At 31.8% G+C, this 19,756-nt stretch overlaps 1 protein-coding gene across 2 annotated transcripts in view; it reads left to right on the top strand.

The window, feature by feature from the left end:
- The window catches only part of LOC118202275 (von Hippel-Lindau disease tumor suppressor-like), a 66,988-nt gene extending 58,076 nt beyond the window's left edge, over positions 1-8,912 (top strand). Inside the window, exon 4 of one of the 2 annotated variants that reach the window (XR_015039207.1) lies at positions 1,866-2,004. Coding sequence is in view for 1 of the 2 variants with exons in the window: in XM_085809828.1 (XP_085665954.1) it covers positions 1,866-1,993 (128 nt within the window). In the remaining variant the exon portion in view is untranslated. Of the gene's footprint in view, positions 1-1,865 lie in introns of both variants that reach the window. The other variant, XM_085809828.1, reaches the window with a different exon arrangement.
- The last annotated feature ends 10,844 nt before the right edge of the window (positions 8,913-19,756 follow it).

Genomic DNA, 19,756 nt, shown 5'->3' with positions numbered 1-19,756 from the left:
ATTAATCTATTTGAATGCTTTTCTAGGACCCAGTTCACAACACTTTCTTCTAGGAAAGGCTATTTTGTTACTTCTTTACGCAAAGCACATTTATTCTTTGGCATATTAATTACTGTAATTTCATTTTTCTTCCAGTCATGTATGGAGTTTTCACCAATACCAAACATCCTTGCTGCTGCTTGATTATCATTTTCTTTCACAAAATGAATGGCTTTACATTTGAAACCAGCGCTGTATTTGTTTCTTTTCGTGCAAGCCTTATTTACTACTAAAAGGAACACTAGCTCAACTGTATTTCAACTAAAGCAAATGTGATTTAGATTTACTAAACCCTTCGATAAATTCAATAGATTTACTAAAGCCTAAAATGATTTCCACTTCAGAATCATGGCTTCAAATGACTACAAAAAGAGAAAACATCTAACTCCTAATTCTACAAATTTATTGAGGTTGGAAGTGCATTCTTTATATCCCCCTTTTCTTGAAATCCTACTTTATTATTTTGTTGGACACCTGCATTGAATACAACCCATCCTCTTTGCAGGAATATTTCCTCCCTCAAGCATTTAATCCACATGCATATTGTTCCGCTTGTCAGTTCAGTATATCGTTGTTCAAAGGGCTAGGACAAATCTTTGAAGAAGTCACTTCGAAAGATAAGAAAGAGCATTACTCATATCTTTTAAATTCTTCGTAAGTATTGGGTGCGCATTATATGCCGAATATAGATGCATGTTATACGCCTGAAAATACGGTATGTGATTTATCCATGGCATCTCAAAGTGTATCTAGGAGAATAAATATAGTAATATAGTTTATTTTTATACCAAAAAAAAAAAAAAAAAATTGCAGAGTTGCTATTATACATAAAATTCTATTCTGATAGAAACTTCATGAAAATTACAACATTATATTGTAGAGACAAGGTATTTTTGGATGCAAGCAAGATGAAAAGTGAGCAAACGCCTTCGCTGGGAATCGAACCACGGACCTCTGGAATACCGGCCCAGCGTGCAGAACCACTACACCATGAAGACACACTAAGAAAGTGGGAGAAATACCTTATATACTCCCCTTTTTAAAGGGTGACTGGGGTTTCTAGGGGACCCAATCGCCAAATCCAGGGTGTGGAGAATACTCATCCAACAACCTTTTAGTTTCGGCACCACTGTAGAGACATTAGGATTTTTTGAAGAGAGATTCAAAAATTAGCAACCGCCTTTGCCGGGAATCGAACCACGGACCTCTCGAATGAATCTCTATGAATACCGGCCCAGCATGCATAACCACTACACCACGAACGCACGGCTAGGAAAGCAGGAGAAATACCTTATAATATAAGGGAAAATCTTATACTTGTGTGCATTGTATATAAATTAAAACTTTGAAATTTCTTCTCTTGTAATTCCCTCAGTGCATTAGGATGATTTTGCTTTATGTTAGACTGCAATGTTTAAACTAAATCTATCCATTATAAGCTTTTCCATTTACACTATATTTAATAGTTAGAAATAGTGTTACATTTTCAAATGAGTAGCTGTTTATCTGATTTATATTTGTACAGTGACGCTCATTATAATGATCCTTTATGTCCTATAGAAACAAGGACTTTGTCATAAAAAGTCATTATAGCATAGCAAAAAAATTGATTTAATGTACTGTCAATAGGTAGGGCCATTTTGTCATTGTAATATAATGGTCACTATAACAAGTGGTCATTATGGAAAGCGTCAACTGTATATGTTTTTCAATTTTTATGAACCTTTGATATCATATTAAAACTATGACAAAGAAGGTTCTTTATAACTTTTGATAGGAGTATATTGTGTCCTTTTGTTTAATGGCATTTTTTGCTATTGTTTTAGTTTTCCCACTGCGAGTTCTTGGCGCAAAAGCCATCAACGAGCAAATGACTGAGAATGATATAGATGATATACGACTTCATCCAAGGTTGCAAAGAATCGTATTGGAATGCCGTGAGATTCTCAACTAATTCATGTTGCAGTTATACATTTTGAGCATTACATTCAAGTTAAATTGTGATGAACAATTTTTCATTTTATATTTTTAGGAATATTTTTTATCTTTTATTATTGTATATGAATTTGTAAGATGTTGTGTGCATGTTTATATTTTTATAAATGCTTTTAGTGTAATAACATTTAATGTAACATTTGAACAGCTTGTTTCATTAACATAAATATGTTTCATTAACTTGTTTCATTAACATAATAAATTTTTCATAAAAATGTCCATTGGTTCATTAAAAATTAAAAAGAAAGATGCATACTGTACTACAAATAATAAATAATAAAAAATTTTTAAATAATTCTTTCAGATTTGATGAAGTAGTTTTCGCTGTAAATGGAGGAATGGTGTAAGTGAAAGAATTCTGAGAAAGATATATGTGCACTTAATTACTGTAAAAATATAATTTTTCCAATAAGTATTGGTGTTTTAAACTAGGTTGACTTCTGCAACACGTCTTGGGTACGTTCTGATTATCCACATTCCCATTGAAAAGTCACAAGCTTGTTTGGGTAAAACGTTGAGTATCTTTGTAGGTATTTCAAAAATGTGTCCATTGCTGCTTATTTTTTACATTGATTAAAGAAAATGAAACACTTAAGAAATTTTTCTGTAATTTCACTGTGCTTGTTTCCCTTTGTACACTGACCCAATTTTACTTTAAAAATGGAGAATTGCACAAGAATTGTGCACCAGCCATGATCTCATACCCAAACACAGCTGAAACTTCAATATGCACTTTAACATACTGAATATAAAAGTGGGCAAACTCCACAGTTCCATCATGATTCGTTGGGACAAAAAGAAATACTAATTAGAAAAGCAACTTGAATTTCGAAAGTACAAATAAATTCCTTTCAAATCAAAACGTGTGCTGCGCATATGCGGGGTTTGACAAGCAAATACTTTTTGGCCATATGTGGTTGTGTTTCATCAGTATATTTTAAAGGCTTTTTGATTGGAATGCAGATAATCAGAAAGTATCACTTAATAAAAGCATGTATTTTTTACATGTAACCACATTCTAAAAAATAAATGTTAGCATTAATAAATAATGTATGATATTGAAGTTAATTTTATGGAAATTTAATTTCTCAAGAGAAAAGTTTTTTTTTTTAAGCGTAATGTCTGAGAAAATAGGAAGAACAGTGAAGTTAATAAAATAGTTTTTTATCCTTTTTTTATAAACTATAAATAATTTTTAAATTTAAAAGAAAGTAATAAGGTGAAATTGCAAAATATCAAACATTTTACAAGGATTGATTTATTATTTCCAGCTGTCTAAATTATTAATATTTAATATGAAGAATCTTTGATTTAAATTACTAATGCAGATCACTTGCACATAGTACTCATGTTTTGGCTAGGTCATTCATTAGAGTTATGTGAATGCTGTCATATTACATCATTTCATTCTTTATTGCTTGGATTCTTTATACTCACTTTATGTGTTAATGCTGTTCAATATTTTCTACTGGTCATGTGGCAGGCCATTGCAATTTTTGGATTGATTTAGATAAAAACCATTTGTCCACTGTTCAAGCTTGAAGGCATGATGCATTATCATCTTGAAAGATTTAAACATTCTGTAACATGTAATAGCTGGATGAGGGATTTTTTTCAAGCTTATAAATATGTTGGACTGCATTCATTTTCTGTTCAACAGGAAAGTTGACCAATTCCATGTGTGGATTTACAATTCCATATCAAACTTGCAACACTTTACTGTTGTTGTAGTGAAGAATGAAAAGTTATCAAACTTGCAACACTTTACTGTTGTTGTAGTGAAGAATGAAAAGTTGTATAACTTTGATTAATGTTGAATATCACATAAAATAATGAAGTGTACTTGATAAAATTTTTTAAATTCACCAGTTTGGAAATCTTTATGAAATCTTAAAATTGTTTAATCTTGTTAAACAATTTATATCCTAGTCTTTGTTCAGTTTTGTTTGATTTATGAAAACATATTATGATATACATCCAGGTATAATCAATTAGCTAGTTATATTATTTGTTATTTACCTTAGTGGTGAAAAAAGTTGTTCGACTGGTGCAGTTGATAATGATATTGGCAGAATTAGTAAGTAAACTTATCATTCGTAATGTTTTTAATATTGCTGGGTTTTGTACATGGTATTAATTTAAGTATAGGTTTATTTTCTATCTGAAGGAAACAATAAAAAAAAGCAGTTAACATATTTTGTTGTACGGATTAGTGCTGAATGTATTTAATAATTTTTCAAAGTCTGGTTTCATCATTTTAAAGTTCATGAATTCAAATGTATTAGAGCCAGCCGTTAGGCATTTTTGTTTGGATATATTACATTTTCATAAAATGCTTATACTAATTTCTATTCTTTTAGCGGGGGGGGATCCTTTTCTCCTGTAATAAATGCTCCTTTTGCTATCATTTTGTAATCACTTCTATCAGTGTTGCACTCTATGTAAAATTTCATTTGATGCTGATAACTTAATGTTGGTGTGTAAATGTTTGTGGTGATGAATGTAGATACTAACATAATGAAGTTGGCTAAATTCATCATTATTCTGAGCATTCATTCTGTTAAAAACTGAAAAGACCAAAATAGAAATCTTTTATTGTATCACAAATTACCAAATGGCTAATTTTTCCCTTGTGTAGTTTTGAAAATGTTTTTGGCCTACTTTTTTACATTTATTGCACATGCCCATTCAAGAACAAGATTTATTTTTTTTTTCCCAGAAATTTTAAAATTTAAATCTGTGGCCGAAGAACTTCATTACTTGATCAAGGTTCGTATGGCCCTTAAGAGTCCTTAGATTTTTTTTTTTTTTTTTTTTTTTTTGCAATCTATTTTTGGTTCTTAAAAGTCCTTAATTTCAGCCAAAATCAGCAGAAAGGCCTTAATTTTAATCATCTGAAATTTCTGTATGTTTTTACAACTGTCATTTTGAGAGTGAATTAGGAGTACTTAAAAGTACTTAATTTCCATGTGCAGAAATGTGTACGAACCATGCTTGGGGTAAAAAATATCACACTGACAGATTAAGAGACACACAGGGGTTGAAAGGTGTAATCACCACAATACTCAGGCACAAGGCCCAACCTCTATCAAAATTGATTGTAAACTTTTTAAGTTATTCTCATGCGAAAATGATTTAGTTATAAAACACTAAATTATAAAATTAGTTTAATATTGTGATAGTTTACTAGCATGACAACACTTCGCAGAATTTGAAGAAATGAAAAGCTGAATTAGCTGATCAGAAAACAGGTGTAGTTCATTGCTCAAAATGCTCGAAAGAAGAACACAGGTTAATATTAAAAATGCAGTCACATCGAGGGCTTTTGAAGAACTACATGATGCAGGACGTAAGATAAATCTGTGATCAGAATAGGCAACCAAGAAATATATTATTATAGAAAGATAAATGTCAGTTACATAAGTGACATGGCATTATGTAAGGTTATTAAGAATGTTTCTTTCTTGACATTTTCTGGAGAGCTATAGTTATAGTCAGTGCTGTAAATATAGGTATGCAAAGCAATTCAGACATGATAGATGTGGAGACAAATGTTATGTTTTTCCTGGGTGAAATAGCTGAGGCCTCAATGCCTGAAATCTGTGGAATTGCTAGAGTGTAATGGGGAATACATTTCGACCTCCTCTAGAACTACTATGATTCTTGGATCTGTTGTTTCTATAGACAGAATAGTTAAGCACAAAGATTGGAGCATATGGGCTAAGCTTATGTTCTTCTATGAACTTAATATCATGAGAGTACTAATTTATAATGTCCTGAAGTTCATTTTATTTACAAGACAATCTATGTAAATAACACATAAAGATTTGTGAAGTTTACTAGACATTCAAGATTTTCAGAACTTAAAACGTCTTTGAATATAACGAAGAAAATAAACAGTTTATCGGCTGAGTTTTCTGCACCCTGAAGGTAGATAATTTTACAAAGACTTTTTTTAATGATATTTACAATCTTAAATATGTCAGGAAATTCTTTGAGGAGTTTGAAGATGTCAGACAAAGCCCTAAAAGCCCTGACCCATCAGTTTCAGTGCAGTTCTTAGCAGCATTTGCACATAACATGTTAAGAGTGACAGCAGTATATTTAATGCCTGTAATCGACTTTTCTAAGGAGTTATTTGTGATACCAGGTTTACTACGAGCAACTTTGGGGACTGATTTGTTGGAAATTTCAGAAACCCGCGATAATCTGCATCATGTCCCATTTGTTGATAATTATAGCATTTTACATTATGTATTCCCATATCAACACAATCAAAGCTTTGTGGGCAGATAAGCTTAGTACTGTATTGCTTTAATTTGGATGTGTCAGGTGAATGTTTGAAGTGCTAGCAATTGTGGCATTGTGAAACACCTCCTTTAACTTTATACGACACAACAGATATAGAAAAATACAGTTTTGTACATCCGCTCAACACGAGGCTCATTAATTCTATTTGTAAAAAAAGGGAGAGGAACCTTTGTATTGATTCAAAATATTTGTGAGACTTTTTTTCACTTGGAAGCCTCGGTTTTTGAACTCTTTTGTAATGTTCTCAGTGGAACAGTCTGGTTGTAGATCATTGAAAATTAGTTTAATCGTCCTCTCAAATTTGCTTGTAATCACATAAAGATCAATTTGGTGTTCACCAAAGTAGTTAGTGATTCCCCTGGGGCATCTTTTGTTTTAGGGGTAAGCCTTTAGAAATTATCCGTTTACTCAGCTAGTAAATTCTGTGAAGTGAATATTCAAACACAAAGCCTATTTTCTGTTGAAACTGATTGTGAAATTTATAATTGTTCTCAAGTCCAAGTGATTTAGGTGTAAAAATACTAAATTTCAAAATTTGTTCAATACATAGATACGAAGATACTGTGGTGATGAGTCACGGTAAGCGATAAAGAAATGTGCATTGTTGCTGATAAATATGGTAACCCTAAGGAGACATTTGTAGAAGTGTGGAAAATAGAGTTTATCCTGTATGTGCTCATATTTGAAGTCTTGAAATAAAGACACATTTTTATTGTGTATTTTATCTGGTTGAAATTCTCGATAAATGTTGTGAATGTTATTTAATGTGCTACGGACAACAAAGATCTGCCTCATACCATGATAACTTTTCATTATGGTACGAGCAGAGCATACCATAATGAAAGTATTTATGTCATACTAAGGATTATAGCATCACACTGAACATTTCTGAATGAAGTTTTGCGAAATATTCATAAGTACTTTTGTTTTTAATGATTCACCATCTTTCAACATTTCCAAACCAAAAATTGTGGATTACATCAACGTTCATCCTCTGATCATAGGTGAGTACTAACTATTGCACAGTTTTGTAGTCTATTTATTGTTCATATTTTATTTATTTATTTATTTATTTATTTTTTTTTTTTTTTTTTTTTGGTTAAATGTTTACTTTTTCTTAAACTTTGCACAATGTCTGATGTATATGCCATCCGAATTCCGGCAGTTTCTCTTAAAGCATCCTGCAAGAAGGCATCCTTCCACCTTAATGTATACCCTTGTGGGCAAAAGAGATTGCCAGTACTATGTATTTTTAATAGTTTTGTACTTATACACCATTGAATGCTGGGTATGTTTTGTGAATTTTGATTTTAGCCTTGAATGCATTTCTAAGCGGTGTAATTTTGCTCAGTGTGATGCTATATCTTTAGTATGACATAAATTGAATGTGAGCTAATCAAATTGTGGTGAGCTAATGTGGATTCAAATTTCACTGTTTTGACATATTTTCTTTTTATGATATATTTTCTTTTTATGCATCAGCATACTTAGGGTATTTTTGTGTATGTTAGATTACTTCAAATGTATGCAGTATTGTACATTTCTATTCTACTTAATACTGTATTCCTCATAGTATACAACATATTTTAATGCTTTTTGCATCTATAAAAATTCAGATGTGAATTCTAAAATGACAGGACAACTGAAACATTTAAAATGATTCAATAACTGCTATCTCAGACTGGCCACATTTTAGAAGCATCCACTGAAAGGTAAACTTTTTTAATTCACTTCGTGGAGCCATAGTGGTCATTCCTTCAGCAGTGAAAATGATGTTACTAAGTACATAATTTTTTATGGTATTGGTGATTCAACATTTGTTGCAATTCATAGCGGTATTCAAAATGTTATTCTGTCCATTACCATGTAATTCAAAATTTCCGTTTCATATATATATAATAGAATTCTTGACACAGCAATTGCAAGACCTTGAACAATGGAACTTTAACTGAATAAGAAATTAAGTCTGTCTACAGAATTTAAAAAAAATATTAGCACAAAAAAGCTACTTAAACAACCTACTTTGAAAGAAATGTTCAATAACGTAAACAAATAAATACCTTTTAGATCATAAATTCTTCATTATTTCATAAATCGTGATTTCATATTTTTAATTTTATAATTTCTACATGCCTTCTTACAAGTTTTAAACTGATGATCTAATATCCGGAAAAATCCCAAATCCGGGATCGCCGAAGTCCCGACAAGTCCGAACGACGGACTTTGTACTGCACTGGATTTACTTATGTCACGAACTTGTAATTAGGATATTGTAATAAATAGGTATATCTAATTTTATGTCATGTATATCACTATCATCAGCTGTTATATCATGTATAAATGTTTGTGCATCAGTGTCGTCAAAAGCTTGTTCTTCGGTGTCTTTAAAATCAGATATGTGAAGAGGAGTTTTCCTAATGTACTTTGAAATCTTAATTTACCCTCTGTTTCATAAACTTGTCTGATAGAAATATTATGATGAGCTCCAGCATGTTGCCTGTACTTACCAAATCTAGCTTGTAATGTATCCCTTTGTATTTTGCCAAATAAAAAATATTTAAAATCTAGTTCATTTGTGCAATAACTTGATATCTCAATTAAAGCATATGCTGTGTGGTGTACTGCAAAGTGAGTTTCATGGTTAGGGCAACCATGGGTTCAATTCAAATTTTTCCAACCATCTAACCAATACAAAAATTTATTCATCATTTTATATATATATATATATATATATAATTGTCTGTTACTGTAAAAGATATTTCAAATGAAGCCCTTTAAAAATGGATTTCACATTTACAATTTACCGCTAAATGTTTGCTGTTTTAAAAAATTTTCCCAGTTTCTTGAAACTTAATTATTTCTTTCTACTGCCCAAAAGACAACAATGTTTCAGCAACATTATCAAATCTACAATGCAAGCTTTACACTTTATTTTTCTAAGTTAGTTGGATATAGAGCTTTTATTGTCAGGGCATAAGCATATTTTAAGAACTATCAGTTCAAATTAATGTAATTTTTTAATACAGTTTCAATATGTGAATCATCAACAGGATTTTGATAAACAGTATTAACTTTAGGTGGTTCTGAAAATATAGCCTTCTTATTAATAAAATTATTATTAGGGACATCAGTAATTTTAAACACAAACACTAATGTAATGTAACATACGAGTGTGCTGCAACCCTCCTGGCCGATAATAATCGGCCTTATGGTTAACGCAGCAAAGAAACCCAAACAGTTTAAAATTGTTGTTGTCACTAACAATCGCTCTACCTTTTTTTTAAAAATGAGTATACATGTTATCTGCACAAATTCTTTTCACCAGCAGAAAAAGTACAACTTCTTATAAACAGATAAAAGGCTGCCAATCATGACAATGTAGCAGCATTTTTTGTAAATATTTGTCATTCCACACAAATTACCATCTTTATAATAAGATGCTTGATTTAGGTGAATTTCATCAAACATTAAAGTAAGAGGCAGATATGTTTATAATAATTCTCAAAATAAAAATTTTATATGACTTTGGAATATTTTGTTCGTTGTTCTTTAACGTGGCTAGCATAAGCTGCTACTAGACTTACTTGAAAGTCTGTTGGCGACTTATCGCGAAGGTTAGAAGATTAATACTACAGGTGAAGGGTGTAAAAGAAGAAGCTCAATTATTAACAGTACAGTCTTTGTGCTTACAAATATATTATACACTTAATGGTGATCAAACTAAACTAAATGTAAAGATAAGCTAGTACTTGAAGACTACAAATTAATTTAAACTAGCAGGTTGACTTGGAAACCTACACCGTGATATTAAATGTCGTCGGTATGCGAAGCCAAGATTCTGAATTCAGACAGCTGGTAGAAACAACAACGTGCGCACTTATAAGCGAAACACGCTGTGACTAACCTTTTCGCTAATTCAATTTAAATACATTTTCATTCACACTAACCATTACATCCTGGCGATGAAACGCCAGAGAAAAGGCTAAAAAATAAAAATAATATAAACCTCACATCTTTCTTCCTAGAATTTATTGTCAATAAAAGGTCTTAAATTACATTTATAAAGATAATAAAATGCTAACCCTAATACTGAATCAACTTTGACTAATTTTAAGCCTAAAATTTCTTAAAACTACTTTTCACTGACAAAATATCGTACCACTTCCATAACAAACTCAGCATTCTTCTTAGTACTTTTTCATCTTGTCTGGCATGCCACATACCAGAGGAGTTCCTTGCAATATGATCAACGATGTAGGAGCCAATGTTACCATCAATCGAAAAGATATGGCTGAACAGCTGGAAGGTACTAAGGTTGGAAACTCATCTGAAAACGCCGCCTTGCGTTACCCTCCAGACTGTCCCGGAAGAAATCGACATCGACCGAAAATTAAGCGTTAACATCACGTTTCGAAGTGCCGCTTATCATCATACGCCGCATATGGCAGATATTACAGAGCCTTGCATATTTGGCTTTGGCTTTCTAAGGAAATACTGTTATTCTTTAAAAATAACGAACTGCATCCTACCTGTGAGGACATAAACCTATTCGGGATTAATGATGAAGGATTAATTCTGTCCACCAAATCATAGCTCAGGTCGATGTCACAGCAAGAACAGCGTGAATAGTTGTGCTTCCTGTATCCATAGCCGGAAACAGAAATTTCTGCTACAGTGTAATGGAATAGCCTCAGCACTTATCCAGAACAGTTATCGCGGAGGAAAGGCGAAGTGGTTGCAGCATGTACTCCAATGACCTGTATTAAACGACCCACCAATCTCCATGTCTTTTGAGATCCTAATATCGAAATTATTGCAAAATGCACAACTAAGCGATGAACAAAGGAGTGCTGCCAAACGTGTCATTTCAAAATGTTTTCTCCCACTCGTCTTCCGACATACGTGGAACCAGTTTGACGCAGCATAGAATTGATACCGGGGTTATACCACCAATCAAGCAACATCTAAGACATCTACCGATTGCTAAACAGCAAAAGGTAGGAAAACTTCTAAAGGACATGTAAGAAAGCGACGTCATCGAGCCTTCAGCAAGTCCATGGGCCTCTTCCATCATCCTGATCAGAAAGAAAGGCGATTCAACTAGATTTTACGTTGACTACCGCCGGTTTAACGAGGCAGTGAACAAAAACATCTACCCTATTCCTAGAACTGACAACATTCTGAGCACTCTTTCTGCAAGCAAGTGGTTTTCGACGCTTTATTTAAAGAGTGGATATTAGCAGGCAGAAAGAATTACATTCTAATGACCGAGAAAAGACAGCATTTGCTACCGGGCAAGGACTTTGGCAGTTTAAGGATTTGGGATTACGTAATGCACCGGCAACATTCGAACGCCTCATGCTGACTGTGTTATGAGGTCTTTCCTATGAACCCTGTCTGATATACCTGATGACATCATCGTCGGAAAGCACTTAAGAACATTTAGAAAATATTACGTTCTTCAGAAATTGAAGGAAGCCAATCTAAAATTGAGTCCGGTTCAATGTAAATAGGCCAGACAGGAAGTGACTTACCTTACACCTCTGTTGAGGGTGTGTGTACGGATCCAGAAAAAGGTCCAGCGGTTAAAGACTACGCTGATGGAACGAGACGGCTCCCGACCTAATGCGACGTTATAGACGTCAAACGGGATTAAGTGCCACCCCGCCCTTAACCCTTAGCCTGTCGAATGATTTTCTGCGAATCCCTTTAAAACTGTCGCTAGTTTTGGACCGAACTTCCCGTAAAATGTCGCGAAAATAACCCTAAACCTCTGAAAATTGTCAAGCAGTTCTTTTGTTATTTCCCATCCCTCCCAGAATTTTACTTCAATGATTCCGCTAAGTGAAATTCATTGCTATATATTGTTCGCATCTATGTGAGCTCTCAAGAGAATTGCAAAAGGCTAGACTTTCAGTGATGACCATCTTAAAGCCGCAAGGTACAGCTGCGAAACGTAAAAGTTTTCTTCCCTTAAACAATCTTATCTCTACATATAATAAAAGAAAGAGTCTGTCTGTGTGTGTGCCTCTCGTTCGCGCTGCGCGTAAGCTAATAGACCCATGGCTACGAAATTTGGTACATCTACACAAGAGCCAGTGCACTTCGAAGCGATTTTTTCGAAATTCGAATTCAAATTTTTTTTATTTCATGTTTTGTGACGAAATCGTGTCATTTTGAAACTTAATGGGCTATAGGAAAGCGAGATTTTACTCTACACACTCCATTTTCACATCGTCATGAAACGTAGGCACTTAGCTATTTTACGAACTTAAAATAAATTTCGTGTTTCAATAAATCGATTAAATACGAATTTATTTAACAAAGGGAGCTTAACATTTTTTCTAAAGAAGTTTATTTTTTAAAATGTATAGTTTATTTTTCTTTGATTTTTGAACACGTTAAACTATCATCCTTGCGAATGCTTTTACAAAAAGAATTTTGGAAAAATGATAATATTTTGTATTTTTAAAAGATTTTTTAAATGAAGCATCCGAGTACAGTTCTCACATCTCACATCTTTAAAAATGTGATTTTGGCAACAATTTTCCTGTCTTATTGTTGTTGATAGATTTTTGATGAAATCGCATCATTTTGAATAGTTTCATTCGTTTAAAAATATGGGTTTGGCAACAATTTTTCATCGTATTTCTTATGTCACTGTTTTTAAGGGATTGGCATATTACGTTGTAATTTTTATATAAATATAATACATTTTTATTGATTTTTTTTTTTTTTTTTTTTTTTTTTTTTTTGATAAAGTTGTTCTGCAGAGTAAAATTCTGCACAGAATTTTATGTTTTTTGAGTTGCTTTCATGTTATGTTTTGCTTATTTCACTGTTTATAAGATATTGAAAAGTTTTGCATGCTTTTTTTTCTTCAAAGGAAAGTTGGCTAATTTTTTAATTAGGATAATTAATATTTGTATTAAGAGATATAGCTTATTTCATTGTAATCTTTTTCCTTGAAAATATAAGATAAAATATCATTAATTATTCTTTGCTTTTCAGAATTTTTTGTTTTTTGCATTCCTTTATTTTATTTATTACTCATTCTACTGTTTTTAAGATATTGAAAAGTTTTGACTGATTTTTTTAGGAAACAAAGTTCTTACCTCCTTTATACCATTTGGTTTGTTAAGATTTTGTAAAGAAAAGTTGGTTAATTTATTTATTAGGATAATTAATATTTGTAATAAGGGATATTGCTTCTTTCATTGTAATTTTGTTATACGTAATAACATTTTTTATGAAGTTGTTCTTCAGAGTAAAATTCTACGCAGTTTTTAAATTTAACGTTTGGTGTTCCCTTCAGTCATTTTTCCGGTACATTTAAAAGCCAGACGAAGGCTGGCAGCGAAGCTGCTAGTTTTCAAATAAAATGGTTTTAAAATTTACTCGGTTAAATTTTTAGTTATTACGCATTTTTAACCTAAGTAACCTAAATCTGTATGTCACTGATTATCACTGGAATATCAATGCAGACTGATTAAACTGCTATCACTAAAATTCTATTCTGACAAATATCTGATGCAACTTTCATTCCTTCTGAGATATAGCTGAAACATTTCGTATTATTTCCGACTTTCTGTATTTTTGGAATTAGTTAAAAATCTTTAAAACTTTCAGCATTTTCCTATATTCTTCAACTGCATGCAAATAATAATTATTTTTAATAATTTCTTTTTGCCTTAATTATTATGTAGTTTTAAGAGTAATAAATGAAATATTTGTTTGTTTTTTAAGGGTGATAATATTACTATTAAATTTGCATTTTACTTTTTTATACACATTCAAGATATTCAGAAAGGGAATTATAACTTGAAACCGTTTTCAGTTTATCATAAATTTATTGATTCAAATTAAAAATTCTTGCTTTCCTGTTTAAGAAACACTAGTAAACTTTATCTGAAATAGGAAAGATGAGACATATTAGTAACAAACAAAGCAATTGATTTGGAAGTCAAAGAACGAAAACCAGCGTTATATTTTCAAATTTTCACAGGATTAGTTTCGATGCTTTTTCCGAACTATCATCCTCAGCTGCAAAAGTGCAAATGAACGAGATAAGATATAATGAAAATTAAATTGTGAAAATTTGAAAATATAACGCTGATTTTTGTTGTTTGACTTCCAATTTAATGTTTGTTCGGCTTGTTATTGTATCTTAATTAAACAAAGCAATGTTGTTACTTATTAGCTTACAACATAATTTATTCAATATGGTATTTTTGTAAAGAAAGAGTGTTGCTGTACAAAGTATCGCATTTAATAATTATAAAAGCTATTAATTATTTAATAATTAATCATAAGAATATGAATAATTAAATATTTTTTCGGAGATGTATTTTCCGGCGATATTTTTTTTCTAGGGATCCCAGCATATATTTTTGAAGCATTATGCTCTAAATAAATGTCTTGTCTGAACATAGCATTTATTATTGACAAATCTCCAATCAAAGGAAATACCTTACTAGGGAGGATATTCAAACAAAAATTTTTATTAGAATAAATATTTTCGTTATTTTAATACTACTAATAATATACAAACATTAAATTTAAGTTCATAGTTGAGTGACTAAGATTGCTGGATGTTGGTAGTTTGTTGTTGGCAACCGAACACTTTAGCTGCTTGTGGTCTTTATGATTTTCCCGATGCGTAACGTGAATTCAAGCCAATTTTATTTAGAAAATTACCCACGAAGGTGTTCTCTTAAAGCAGATAACCCATGACTTCTTAATTAACTGTATAACTTCTCATTAACTGTAAAATATAATCTGTGGATATTTTCCGTTATACGATAACACGAAGAAATTTATTTCCTATACGAAACATATGATCAGCGCTGTTATTGCCCGCCGTTTAATTAAATGCATCCATCTTATTCCTTACAATTAATTTTCCTTTTTCAAAGAAAGTTTGATTTCAGTAAAATGTACTATTTACAATGTGTCATTTTATTTTGCTCGTTTTTTATGCAAATATTCAAATTCAGATAGATATTGCGTTAAGTTCAGAAAGCCAACTAGTCTCCAAGCGGTAAGATAGCTGAGCACCAGTAAATTCTAGCGGGTGCATGGGAGGTTTAGGGGTTTTTCATAAGTACAATTGATTGTTAGTTAACAGTTTGTTTCCCACAAAAACAAATCTACCATGAAGACTTCCTTTCCCTTAGACAAATAGGTCCTGTATGCTTTATCATAATCCAAAATCTTAAGCGTAAAAATCTTTTATCATAGCCGATGATGACGACAAAATATTTTTTATCTGATGTGTCAAGTTAGTATAATTGCATATTTCTAACGAAAATTGTTTGGCTCATGTTACCCTATAATGAAGAAAAGATTCAAATCGGTTTTTAGCTTAAACAGTATTTTCATTATTAAATATATCACGAATTTTATCAATAGTATTCATAGTATTAATTGCAGGCATGTATCAAGAATATAATATACACAATGCTGTGTCTAATGATTACGGCTAGTTTTTATATAAAATTTTATAGTATAAAAATTTAGGTTCGTAGGTCAGCCATATTTGAAAGAGTACTCGTGTGTTATAAGAAAAGAGAGAGAGAAATTTAAGAATAAAAAAATTTACCACGAAGTAATATAAAAATGCAATACAACACAAAAGAGTACAATACTATTTCATGTTTTGTGGATATACTTGAAGAGAGAAACATGTTTCAGCTGTATTCGTTCATCAGAGAAAAACTTTTCATACAAGGATATTTTTTCAAATCTTTCACTATACAAGTAATACAAAATCAGTATAGGAATTTCTTTTCTTAATATCCAAACGAAGAGCTGAGGGGACGTACAATGATTAACATACAATGGGTGCCTTGAATTATTTTGCTTTACATGCAGTTTCCTTATATATGTAAAACAAAATAAACTTTCACCCATTCCAAGATTTCAAGAACTCACAGAGAGAGAGAGAAATATCTATAACAAATTTTATTGCTGTTTGACTGATTGCTTCGAGAACAATAAGTCTTCCAACTCAAGTTTCTAGCTATTCAAATACGAACGCTTCTCAGGAAAGCCATTTAGACCGCATCTCCTTTGTTAAAGAAAACCTTTTGGGTGTAAAATCATCCACCTCATCGGGTTTTTCAAGCAAAGCAGTCAGTGGTCCTGTTACTACCTGCTGACCTAGAGAAATTTCTCAGAAACTTGCTCGAAAAAAACGAGTTTTATATTTTTAAGAATTTCCAGTCTGACAGCAAGATTTTGTTATTTTTCATATATAGATGAAAAGAAACTAATTTCTTTTTAATAAAGAAGGAAAATTAATAAGCTTATTTAAATTTTTTACACAGCACCGAGAAGGAGACGAAATTTAATTTTCTTTATAAATATTTTTCTCAGACAATACTTTAGTGTTCTTCAAATTACGAGAATAGCGCGTTAGTGCATGTATTTTCAAATCAGATTTATTTAATTAATATATATGGATATGCCGAACAAGCACACTTTCGCACACATAAACTGTATATTAGTACATAAATAAAAATGAAACAAAATTTGAAAACAAGCAATTTAAAAACTACTGTATTGAAAAATTATTAAAAATTTGTTTTTACCTCATTTTTTTTTTCCGTTATATACATTTACTTCAGTTTTTTTATATGCATTTACTTAATTTTATTTTCTTATATGCATTTACTTAATTTTATTTTGTTATATGCATCTGTTAGTCTTTTTGAAAAATCTTTAGATTTTTTGAGTATGGCAAAGAAAACGAGATCTATCAGCCGAAGGCAATGAATGTCTCCATGGACGACCTTCTAAGTAAAACGTACTCATGTTCATGCTACGCATAGGGAAAATTAAAAAATTCAACCATGCAACCAGTTCGTTTGTTTGGGTTCGAATATGAGTCGAAATAGCGATAATCAGAAATCTTAGCCAGGAGGCCATTGATTGGGTTTGACAGATTTCGAAACATAATAAATAGTATTTAATAAATATATATTATTAAACGAATCGGATTTATATCAACCAAATAAAATTCTTATATCAAACACAATTAAATTTCGATATAACTTACACTGATAAACTGATGTGTAATAACACTGATAAATTCAAATACTAAACGGAATATACATTAATTCTACATAGATAATTTTTTGTAATATATTTCGCTGCGAATGTCTGGCCGCAAAATCCTGATTATATATACCCTTATTTTAAGGTTATCACATATCTGATGGTTTGACTTTTACCTCAAGACACAAAGAATCCACAAAATTCAGTAAAATTAATAACTTTATTTCCCTGTTGAAAATTCTCTGGATCTTTTCAAATATAAAAGCACACGCGCCAAACAGTTTGCTTTAAATAAATATATGCTGCAACGAGAAGATGCGCTTTTGACGGCAACTCGTTTCGAAAATTAAAAAATTTTCGAAATGTAAGAAATTTGTCGCTTAAATTAATTTTTCATTAAACAGAAAACAAAATAGAATCGCATACTATTAAAAGAATTTTATTGATAATTCAGATTCTGAAAACAAGAACATTGTTGTTATAAAAAACAAAGAAAAATAAACAACATATTTCATTCAACGGGGGCCAACTTTGGCGCATGCACTTTTCAACATAAAAATATTTGAAGCATGTTATTGATAAAGGTTTATTTGATTATGGCAAAGTACTCGATGGTTATTTGCCTAAGGTGAAGGATGCCTTCGTTCGAGGACTGCCTAACGGAAATTGGCGTGAATACATGTTACACATATGGAGAACTAAGAATATCATCCTGGCAACCAGCCCGTTTGCCGGGATTCGAACCCCGGACAGAACCACCAGTTGTTCCGTTAGACTTCGCTCAGTCGCTGGTGGGCTGTCCAATAACGGAAAAGTTCAAAATTTCGTATTAGAGGAAAAGTGGTAGCATAGTATAATTCGAAGTTATTGGCATTTCAGTAATGAGAAGAGATTTCAAACTAAATAAAATAATTAAACATTCTTGAAATCGCTTCTCTTAACATACTGGTAGTTTAACCTGCATTCAAACCCCCGTGAAAAAGCTGATTGCATGGGTGTTTTTATGGTTTTAACTTTTTGTAGTGCGAGATTGTTTCCCTTAGAAAATCTGTCACGAAAGCATATCTTTCCTTAGACAGATCGCCTTCACGTGCTTAATAATCTAACAAGCCAAAACAAACACAACCCGAGCGAGGACTCGTAGTCAAGGCACGTCAGCATGAAAAGCTAACTGAAATTGGCTCATATTCACATTAAACATGGGCAGCAAAAATTTGCGAAAACTTTTATGTAGGCAATCCATTCGTCAGGATTTGAACCCGCTTCAATCTATTAGTATTCAACGATTTTACCGCTACTTCGTTGGCGGCCTTTTGTAGTATCTATAAGAAAAGTAATCGCAAATACACAATCTTTACGTACAGACGGATGAATTAATTTCGGAATTTAAAGAATAACTTTCATTCGTGCTATTGCTGTTAGCATTGACATTTGGACAGATGTTAATTTATTTTAAATTCTTTTAATGTAATTAATTTAATTCTTTAAATAATTGATCTTCTGACTGTATTTTTTGTGCGGAGTATATCTAACCCTTTCGTACACTAACTGTTTTAATTAATTTTAAGAGATTTTATATCGATAGATTTCTTTCCAAAAATGTTTCAAGGAATACATATTTTTTCCTTTAGATTTTAAAACATTTTGGATTTAAAATCTTAATAATAAAATTTGTAAAACAGATATTTCTAGAAATTCCTTCAGCGTATTCATTTATTCCATTTAGTTGAAGTTTCGAGTAGAATTATCTTCCTTTCAACATTCATGTAATTTTTATATTCGCGATTTCTACGGAGCACAGAGCCACACATACGAGTACAAAACTCGGGCATGCTGAAAGCACAGTTTTAACATTTAAGAATATAAAAAGAAGAATATACCATTATAATAACCCTCATTTGAAATACGAGGGCAAACAAGAAAGCTGGTTGCAACATTTTATATTTTTTCCTGACGAATCAGAAATTGTAATCATTTTTCAATACAAAAATAAAATATTTGATTCTATAACATATAGGCATAAAGGCGTCCTCCGTTACAATTCTTATTTTTTCGTGTTTCTATTAAAATTCGGCAATGTATTCTAACAATGTCGGATCCTGTTTGGCTTTCATTTGTATAAAGTTCCACAAGGCAAACAGTTGTAAGACGATTTATCTTCTTTCGCAAACTTTTAGTCCGCACACAGATAATACATACCTGCTGTCTGACAATGATACTTCACTCTAAGGACTTTTTCCTAAAGTGCTCTTTTCAAAGACACTTCACACCCTATTAAGACCTTTGTGTCAACTGACAGCCGCCTGCAGAAAGGTAGGGGAAGGAAGACCAGATCGCGTCGTCTAAACACGTC

The sequence above is a fragment of the Stegodyphus dumicola genome, chromosome X2 (assembly GCF_044657685.1).
Source record: "Stegodyphus dumicola isolate Sdum_Otavi_A_Nest chromosome X2, ASM4465768v1".
Classification (NCBI taxonomy): domain Eukaryota; kingdom Metazoa; phylum Arthropoda; class Arachnida; order Araneae; family Eresidae; genus Stegodyphus; species Stegodyphus dumicola.
This window is presented reverse-complemented; position numbering and strand designations above follow the sequence as displayed.